At 55.5% G+C, this 9,134-nt stretch overlaps 1 protein-coding gene across 3 annotated transcripts; it reads left to right on the top strand.

Annotated features, from left to right (window-relative positions):
• The first annotated feature begins 1,318 nt into the window (after positions 1–1,318).
• On the top strand, positions 1,319–9,134 carry EMX2 (empty spiracles homeobox 2). 3 transcript variants are annotated; one of them, XM_054832527.1, is made up of 4 exons: positions 1,319–2,016; positions 2,752–3,232; positions 5,301–5,485; positions 8,195–9,134. In XM_054832527.1, exons 2-4 carry the CDS (start codon positions 2,842–2,844, stop codon positions 8,360–8,362), a joined length of 744 nt encoding a protein of 247 aa, XP_054688502.1. In that variant the 5' UTR covers positions 1,319–2,016; positions 2,752–2,841; the 3' UTR covers positions 8,363–9,134. The 3 variants fall into 3 exon arrangements, with proteins under 3 accessions (XP_054688502.1, XP_054688501.1, XP_054688503.1); XM_054832526.1 differs by lacking the exon at positions 1,319–2,016 and having other exon boundaries at positions 2,170–3,232; XM_054832528.1 differs by lacking the exons at positions 1,319–2,016; positions 5,301–5,485 and having other exon boundaries at positions 2,170–3,232; positions 8,195–8,298.

The following is a 9,134-nucleotide window of genomic DNA, read 5'->3' as shown; positions in this document are numbered from 1 at the left end:
TATGTATCCACTCACACACACATGTACCTATACACATAGATATGTATGCGTATGCATGTAGACACAGAGGGCGAGCAGGGCTCGGTGTGGCGCTGGGACCTTCAGGTTGCTGCGGCCGAGATCACCCGCTTTGGCGGTGACTTGGCAGGGGAGAGCTCCCCGCTGCAGCTGCAGCCTCCTCCGCTGAGCCCCAGAGCAACGGGACCCTCCTTCGGGAAGGGATTTTAGGCTAGAGGATATTTCCCCGCAGTAAAGAGGGTCGAGAGAAATCTGTCGAGTGTTTTGGAGGGTTATCCCCGCTCTGCGTGTGTGACCGTTTGTTTTTTGTTTGGTTTTTTTTTTTTTTCACACGGATATAATTCCTCCCTCCCCAACTGCTGAAATACTTGATGCAGTTTTCAAAGGAGCCCTGTGATTATGTCAGGATGTCTGGGGAAAGAAGAAAAAAAAAAAAAAAAAGGGAGTTGAAGTTTTTCCAATTCAGATTCATTCTGCAGTCCCGTGGAAGTGTAAATACGCAGATGCAGAACATGGCTCTTCCTAGGAGAAGGAGAAGTTTCTTTTTTCCTTTTCAGTGCTCAGGAACCAAGACCCCAGTCGAAATCAGCACATCAAACACCCGTCGTATTTAGGGCACTTTCTCAGCCTCGCTCATGTCAATAACTCCAGATCCCTGCGAGAAGAGCGTTACCGCCGGTTGAGCGGGAAAAGGTCGCACGGAAAAGGGGGCGAGGGAACTTAAAAAGTTAAAATACTAGCGATTCACGAGGGACACGAGTGGGGCTGGAGGGAAATCCATCTCTCCACTCCGCAGCAAGCTCAGCGCAGGGGGGTCGGAGCCCTGCGCCCGCGTCTGCCCGGGTATTTGCGGGCAGGAGAGGTTTTCCCAAACGTGTGTGACCTGGGAGAATGGCAGCTCGCTGCAAAATCTGTCAGAAGACTTGACTTACGCTTTACAAACATCTCTCTCACTTTGTCTCTGCGATCGTATGCACGTGTGGATATGGATGTCTATACGTACAGCCGCCTGGAGAACAGATCTACATTTCATACGGAAAGTGAACTTCTCCTTTCCCAAAGTGCAGCCAGCGCGGGGTACACAAAAGAAAACACGTCCACAAACAAAGGCGCACCAACACCGGCATCCTTGCGTGCCCAACACTTGTTTTGTCACTTCTATTTAGCCCTTCGATTTGGTATCGTGTTAAAAATATCGGCTAGCTGCAAACCGGCGCTTTTAGGAAAGAGAGGGGAAGGCGAAGAGTGTTCAGCTCGCCCTTTACTGGAAAGAAGCGAGGACCGTTTGGACACCGATTTTTTTTTTTAGCATATTTTAATGCAGCGGAGTAACGGATTCTTTGTGTATAAAGTGGAAAGAAAATAGAAAACAAAGTCCGGGAACGAAGGAAAGAAACGCTAGACTGGTTTTAAGACTCCCTCCAATCCCTTGGTTCAACAGAAACATTAATTTACATTAGCAATTCCGCATCTTTAAGATAAATTACACAGCGGCGTAATAGATTTAAAGTACGCCAGATTTTTTATCATTAATTGTAAATGTGCAAAATACCTGCTGGTACTTCACTTTAGAAGAATGTAATTGGCAAAAATGGGAGGCTGATGAATAGATAATAGATCCTTAACTACCAATAAACAGTAAGCACCAGCCAAGAGTATTAGGATGTGATCATAATTATTCTGCAGCCCCAGCCAATGGGAGGAGGAGAACTCAGCCCTAAAATCATCCCCGGACCCAAAGGTAATCGCGAAAATACGGACAAGGCTGGAACCGGAGACTTGCTCCCCTGTCCCGTCTGCGAGAGCCCGGCGTGTCCCAGCTTTGCATAATGCAACTGCCCTCCGCTTTGTTTTCCGCACCGCGCGGTGTGGAGAGTGCGAAGGAGCCAAAGGGGGAATAAATAAGTTCGGAGGAGGAGGAGGGCGACCCGTTCTCTCACCGGGACGAAACCTTTCCCAAGCGGGGCATCTCTCCCGGACGCCCCGGGGCTGATCAAGGTAACCTCGCCGGGCTGAGAGCACCCGAGAGGTGGCAGGGAGAGGGGTGTCACGCTGGCGGAGCAGCCCTAACCCCCACCTCGAGAAGAGATGCGGCGCCCCCCGCCCCCTGCACCCCCTATGAGCCCCCCCCCCCCCAACCCGTCTCCCTACCTTGGTCGCCGGGCGGCGGCAGGGGAGGGAGGGCAGCGCGGCGGCGGAGCGGAGCCGGGCGCGGCGCTGCGCGGGGGCGGCGGCGGCGCGGGCGAGGCTGCGCGGGGCGCCGCGCTCCCCCCGCGCTGGCGAGCGCGCTCCCGCCGCACTCCGATCCGCGCCGCGCCGCGGCTCCATCCCTCCCGATGGCGCTGCCCGGCGCTCGCCTCCCCTCTGACGCACTTTAAAGAGTCTCCCCCTTCAACCTCAAGGCGAGTAATAGCGACCAATCATCAAGCCATTTACCAGGCTTCAGAGGAAGCTGTTTATGTGATCCCAGCACTAATTAGGCTCATGAACTAACAAATCGTTTGCACAACTTGTGAAGGGGCCGATCACATCCATGGATTGTCTTTGGACTTAGGGGGGGGGGGTGACCGCCTTTTCCTTGCAGGAGGGAAACTTCTCCCAGCAACTTTTTTTTTTGTGTGTGTGTGTGAGCGTGGTGCGTGTGTGTGTCTCCCTTTTGGGTACCGCTGGCTGCCGCTGCCTCCTTTTCCTCCAGCCCCTGTCTATTTATGTGTGTATCTATCCCTCCTCAAGTCACTCCCTGCTGCAAACTTCCCCGGATCGCCTCCCGCGCACCAGAGAGAGCCAGGCAGAGATTTGGTCGGGGACTCTCGCCGCGGCAGCATGTTTCAGCCCACACCCAAGCGGTGTTTCACCATCGAGTCGCTGGTGGCCAAAGACAGCCCCTTGCCCGCGTCTCGCTCCGAGGATCCTATCCGGCCGGCGGCGCTCAGCTATGCCAATTCCAGCCCGATGAACCCTTTTCTCAACGGCTTCCACTCCACTGGCAGGGGGGTCTACTCCAACCCGGACTTGGTCTTTGCAGAGGCCGTCTCCCACCCGCCTAACCCGGCCGTGCCGGTCCACCCCGTGCCCCCTCCCCACGCCCTGGCCGCCCACCCGCTGCCCGCTTCGCACTCCACGCACCCGCTCTTCGCCTCGCAGCAAAGGGACCCCTCCACCTTCTACCCCTGGCTAATACACCGCTACCGGTATCTGGGCCACAGGTTCCAAGGTACGTGCAACTTTTCTTCTCTCTCCGATGCGCCCCTCCATCCTCCGGCGGCCCCGGCCGGTCCCCGCGGCGCGGATGCAGGGGGACCGCGGGTGGGCGGGCTGCCGCTGCCCGGAGCCGCGGTCTCGGCTCGGTTGGGCCGAGGGTCTTTTGTGCCTGCCTCCCCCTCGCCGCCAAACTTGAGGAGCTGTCAGAGGCGAGGGGCTTGGGCTTGGTTGTGCTTTGCTTCTTTTCCCGGTTTGTTTTGGTTTCCCTGGGAGGAGGGGGGCAGGCGGGAAGGCAAGGCCGGCTGGGACTTCTCCGGCTTTCTCGCCGACATTAAAAGCAGGGGAAAAAAGGTGGATATTTTTTGTTCCGGTGGGTTAAAAGCTACGGAGGACCCCCTGAAGGAAGGCGCTCCGCAGAGAAGGGAATGGAGGGGTCGAGAGGTTTAGGTTCCTCCGGGAAGGCGGCGGTGCCCGCCGGGCTGCCAGAGCCGGGCTGCCGGGGCTGCGGGGAGCCGCCGCCGCCCCAAATACGGCCGCTCCCCTTGCTAGCGGGAATGGGGGGGAAATTAAACGAACCCCAGAGAAAGGAGAAGGGAAATAAAAAAATAATCCCAGCGCCGGAGCAGCATGGGGAGATGGGGCTGCGAAGGAGAGCCAGGGCTGGGGGCAGAGGGGGCGATTCCGTCCGTACCGGCAGGGAAGGGCTCCCAGCTGCCAAGCGATTAATAACCGGCCGAAGGAAAATAACCAAATCCAATGGCGCGCAATCAATAAAATCCCCCTTGTTTAACCCTTTGCAACCGGCAGCGTCTTCTCCGAAGGGTGAGCCGATTTCTCCCGTAATGGGTCCAGCTCCTGCCTCTTTCGTTATTAAAAAAAAAAAAATCAGCCTCCGCTCGGAGGGATCCATCTGCCTTTTTTTTTTTCTTCGTATTTTTATTTATTAATTCCTACCGAAAACAAACCACCTGCAATATCCATTTCCCCGGCCTTCTGCAGCCGAGCCGTTGCACCCGGGTTGGAAAAGGAGTCGCTCTCTCCGAAGCTAGGCGGACAGAGATACAAAATGGATTATTACCCTCTCAGAATAAAATTACAGGTTTCGCTCACCAAATTATTTGTCGCAGTCATCAGGCGATTGGTAAAGAGAGGTAGATGAAAGGCGGAAATGTCCTCGTGTTGAGCCACAGCCTGATTTCAAACACACCCTCCTCCTGCAACGATTTTTAATGCACTTAAGGAGAGAGACCCTCCGTGGCTTTTCCACCTTGGAAGGACCGACCCGGTCAAGCGGCACAGGGCCAGCCTGGAGGGGGAGACCTACAAAAAGCCCCAGCTGACACCCCCCCACCCCGATCCGCAGCAGGCCAGCTGGGATGGCCGGCCCGTGGCCTCCCCGAAGTTTGTTTCCTTATTTCCCCGCCGGTTCCCGCCGCCGCCGGGACAGCGGGCAGCAGGCAGCGGGCAGCGGGCGGGGGCACATCATCGGCGGCGGGAGGCCCCGTTCCGGGGAGCACACCGGCAAAACGAAGGGGAGCGTGGGGAGAAAGGCCCCGGCCGGAATTTTTGGGCGAGGGAAGCGGGGAGAGGCCGAGGGAGCGGGCTGCCAGCTCCCGGAGCGCGGCGGCCGGCCGGGGAGGGAGCGGGGGGGCTCGGCCGGGGCAGCACGGAGGGCCGCTGGCCGCGCCGGGAGGATGTAAATAACAAACAAACAGGGAAAGGAGTGAGGCTACCGGTGGGCGAGGGGAAGGCGGGCAGCTGCAGGATGAAGCCGCAGACACCGCAGCCGGGCTCTGGCCAATTCTTTTGCTGCTTCTTTTTTTTTTTTTTCTCCATAGTGCTCCCCTGGTTGTGTTTTAGTATTTGAATTCCTCCCAGTCCCCTCCTTCCCCTGCTCATTCCCTTCATCTATTTATCGAAGGAAAATTTAATACAAGAAAGGCGCTGAAAATAACAAAGAGACTACAGTCAGATTTCTCTTGCGGGTAATGGTGGGAGACAAAAAATCTTGTGCTAAAAAGTCCTATCGAGTACGTCTGGGGAAGGTATTTGGCTAATCTCTCTTTTACCCTGTTGCCCAGGGAATGAAACCAGCCCGGAGAGCTTCCTATTGCACAATGCACTGGCCAGAAAACCCAAACGGATCCGTACAGCTTTCTCCCCATCCCAATTACTGAGACTGGAACATGCCTTTGAGAAGAACCATTATGTAGTAGGAGCAGAGAGAAAACAGCTGGCACACAGCCTCAGCCTCACGGAAACTCAGGTAAGGGGGAAGCAGGGAGCGGGCAGCTGGGAAAGCGAAAGTACTGGGATATCCTTGGGAAAACCCACCCGCTCGGCCCAAGGATGCGGGAAAATTATACGGGCAAATTCTGTGGGTATTTAGGCCTCCAGCTCCGAGCCGGTGGAGAGGAGTGAGGGGTTCCCCCTCGCCTGGGTGTAATAAAACCCTCTCCCGTTCGTGAAGAGCCATCGCCTGTGTCGGGGGTCGCGGGGCCTCGGCCGGGCGTGGGAAGCCGCAGTGCTCGGGATACGGTTTGGGTGTCCCCGGAGAAACCCGGCCGGAGCCTCGGCCCGAGCGGGGAGGGGAGAGGCGAGATCTGCCATCTGCAAAGGAAAGGAGGTCCTAGTCATCTTTTTGCGGAACTGATGTGACCCTCAAGAAGTAGTTGAATGTTAGAGAAAAAGCCCCCAAAACAAAAGGCGGAGGGGAGAACGCCCCTTTGGACCCTACGGCAGAAATACTGTTTCTTGGATGATTTTTCACTCGTTTCTAGCTCCGCGTCCGGCAGCGGGGATATGAGGAGCCGGTTCAGGAGGGCATAAAGATGAAAAATAAAAGAGGAGAAATTATTAACTACAAGGAATCCCTCCCTCCGCCCCCCCGCTGGCTGGCTGCGGGCCAGAACCGCACCGGAGACTATTTCGGTCGTCTATCTGGAGGCACTATTAGCGACGTTTCTGCTTCGGTTGTCCCGGGGCGAGGGTCTCGGCGGGTACCGGGGCTGGACACCCGTGGGGCGGCGCGGAGCCGGCGGGGAGCAGCGGCGGGAGAGCTGGGGTGGGTGCGGGCTCCCCCCCGACGGCGGAGACCCACGGCCGGCGGGCCCGCTGCGAGGGCGTTTTTCACGCGGTTTTCTCCTTGCCGGAAGAAAGGATGGGGTTTGGAGGATTGTTTGTTGTTGTTGTTGTGTCGGGCTTTTGTTTTCTGCCCTTCCAGGAGACTCGTGGAGAGAGGGCTCCAGATGGGGATTGTCTCTGCTACAGTATGTGGCACTGTACTTTAAAAAAAAAAAAAAAAAAAGCCAAAATACTCAGCCGCAGCCTAGTTCAAAGTTCCCAGTAAACACAGCGTTCTCTGGGCGGATTAAGTTGTAACACTTTTTTTTTTTTTTTTTTTTAACTCCTTTTCGTGGGGGAAGCAATAAAGAGGTTGGAGCTTTTGTTTTAAAATGTCTCCCTAACAAAACAATAAAAAAGGATCGCCACTTTTATGAGGTTCTCCGAACAAGGGACCGGTCACAGGCTTATTTCCACTGGAAAGCTGTATTTAAGGTGGTCTTTGTGCTGCTTGATTCCGAAGCTGGTTGGGGTCTTTTGTCCGGATGTCAAACCCCCAGTCCCCTACAAATGAGCTCCCTTTTGGGAGATCAGCGTGCAGAAATGAACCGTCCTCCCCTTCAATTAGCAAACTAAAAGCAAATTAAACTCACCCCTTGTTCCCCGCTCAGCTTTTTAATGGGGGACTTCTGGAGAATATGAAAATGCAGCAGAGATGTGTGTCCGGCCAGGCAGGTCTCTGTTCTGAAGAGGCAGCGAAGCGGGTTAAACCAGCTTATTAAAATGCTCCAGTTCCCTTTTCCCCCCTTGCTGGGGCCTTTATCAGGCACTTTCAGACAGAACCAGAGTTTAAACTGCTTTTAAAAAAAATGTTTACCTTTGGCCGCTACGAGGAGTGTGGCCAGCCCTGGAGATAGCTCCCAGATCAATACTATCTGTAATTAAAGCACTGAAGTCAGCTGCCGGATGGTTAAGTCAGATTTATTCGGCGCTGCACAAATTCAGAGGGACATTTACGACGGCACTTGCAGGTTTCGCCTCAGTACGATCGCTCCTGGACGGCGCGTCCGGGGGAGACGCTGCGGGGAACGCCGGGCGGGTTTTTTTTCGGGCTTTTTTCTTTCATTTTACTCTCTTTTCCAAGAGGAAAAGATCTTTCTCCGCCGCCCCTGGTCCCATCCCGCAGCCCCGTTAGGAGGGACGAGGCCTTCGCTCCGCTCCCTGCTTTGCCCTGCCGGGCCCGGGGGTGCCGATCGGGGGGCGCCTCGCAGCTGGCCCGGCCTCCCCCGCCGCAGCCCCGGATCGCTTTCCCGATGTTGGAGGCGGCGGGACACCTCGGCGGGCGCGGGTAACAAGAGCCGCTCCGGTGTCTGACCCGACGGCGGGGCCGGCGTGCTGACAGCCCACTGCCGCGCAGCCACGCTTTGTTTTCCCCGTGTGGGGTGCCTGGAGCTACGCGCGGGCATTGCGCGGGGCTACTCGTGCGCGGAAGGTCCGCGTCCTTGCGCCAGGTGCGCACACGATGGTTCCCGCCTGCGGCGCTGCCAGATCTGCTCTCGGCTGCGGGGAGCGGACCCGCGCACATACGCCGGTGCGGCTGCCCACTCCTGCACGCGTGGGTCCTCTGGAGGTGCCTGGTGGGCGTGGGTCAGCGTGCCTGTGCCTTTCCCGGAGAGGTTTAGGTGTCACACGGGCCCCGGCTCCGCTCGTCCCCCTCCAGGCTGGATAGCAGCGCAGGCAGTGCACGGTGCAGGCAGGGCAGGGGGCAGGCAATGCAGGCAGGGCACGGCGCAGGCAGGGCATGGAGCAAGCAGAGCCCGGAGCCCTTCGGCACGTCCAGGGCAGCGGGCGCCGGGCAACACCGGCGTCCGGGCAGGCGTCGGACTAACGCCCGGTGCCTTTCCTCCCGCAGGTAAAAGTATGGTTTCAGAACAGACGGACAAAGTTCAAGCGGCAAAAGTTGGAAGAGGAAGGTTCAGACTCACAACAGAAGAAAAAAGGGACTCATCACATTAACCGGTGGAGAATCGCCACCAAACAAGCCAGTCCAGAGGAAATCGACGTCACGTCGGACGATTAAAAACTGGCACTTTTGGACTTTTCAAAGCCAGGCACCCCACCAACAGCAAGTGTTAAAGGCTCAACCCCCCAACCCACCCCACCCCCCTCCGGCGTGGCGGGGAAGGGACACGGAGATCTTCATCAAAAATGCGATTCCCGTCTGGGAGGGCAGCTGGGAGCGAGCGAGGGCGAGACCGCGAGAGGTCCGAACTGTGGCACTGCCGGCACCGCTCTGGCAAGGGGGGATCTGTCAATCAAAGCCAAAACACCGGGACGAGGTGATTGACAGGTATTCCGTTTCTCGCAGTCCACTTTTAAAAACATAACGTCAAAAAATGTTAAAAAAAAATCTTGAAAAAAATCTTAAAAAAGAAAAAACGAAACAAAAAAACCCCAACCAAACCAGAAAAATTACCACCTTGCAGGACATTTTGCACTTCACAGTTTTTTCCGTCTTTGAAAGAGAAATTTCCATAAGCAGTCAAAACCCACACCTGTTTCAGAAACTTGAATTGCATGTGTAAAGCCGTCTGGGCAAAAAAAGAAAAAAAAAAGAAAAAAGAAAAAAAAAAAAAAAAGAAAAACCGGAAAAAAATTACCCCGGTTCTTAAAGACAGAAATGAATTGTAATTTTTTTCCCTTTAAGACAGGTTCTGTGTGCTTTTTAATTTTATTTTATGAGAAATGTGCAGTCTGTAAACATTTTATGATAACTTCTGGCGTCAAAGTGTTTGTGAAAGCTAAATGAAGTAGCAGTAACAAAGCATAGTGTTCCTTCCGGATGGACAAAC

The sequence above is a fragment of the Grus americana genome, chromosome 7 (assembly GCF_028858705.1).
Source record: "Grus americana isolate bGruAme1 chromosome 7, bGruAme1.mat, whole genome shotgun sequence".
In the NCBI taxonomy this organism is placed as follows: Eukaryota; Metazoa; Chordata; class Aves; order Gruiformes; family Gruidae; genus Grus; species Grus americana.
Note: the sequence above shows the minus strand (reverse complement) of the source record. Positions and strands in the feature narration are given on the sequence as shown.

Bases quoted from the DNA above. Each gene is read 5' to 3' on its own strand.
- EMX2 (XM_054832527.1), top strand. From the start codon at position 2,842: ATGTTTCAGCCCACACCCAAGCGGTGTTTCACCATCGAGTCGCTGGTG. The intron at 3,233-5,300 runs GTACGTGCAACT...CCTGTTGCCCAG, and splicing joins TCTGGGCCACAGGTTCCAAG to GGAATGAAACCAGCCCGGAG. The intron at 5,486-8,194 runs GTAAGGGGGAAG...TTCCTCCCGCAG, and splicing joins TCAGCCTCACGGAAACTCAG to GTAAAAGTATGGTTTCAGAA.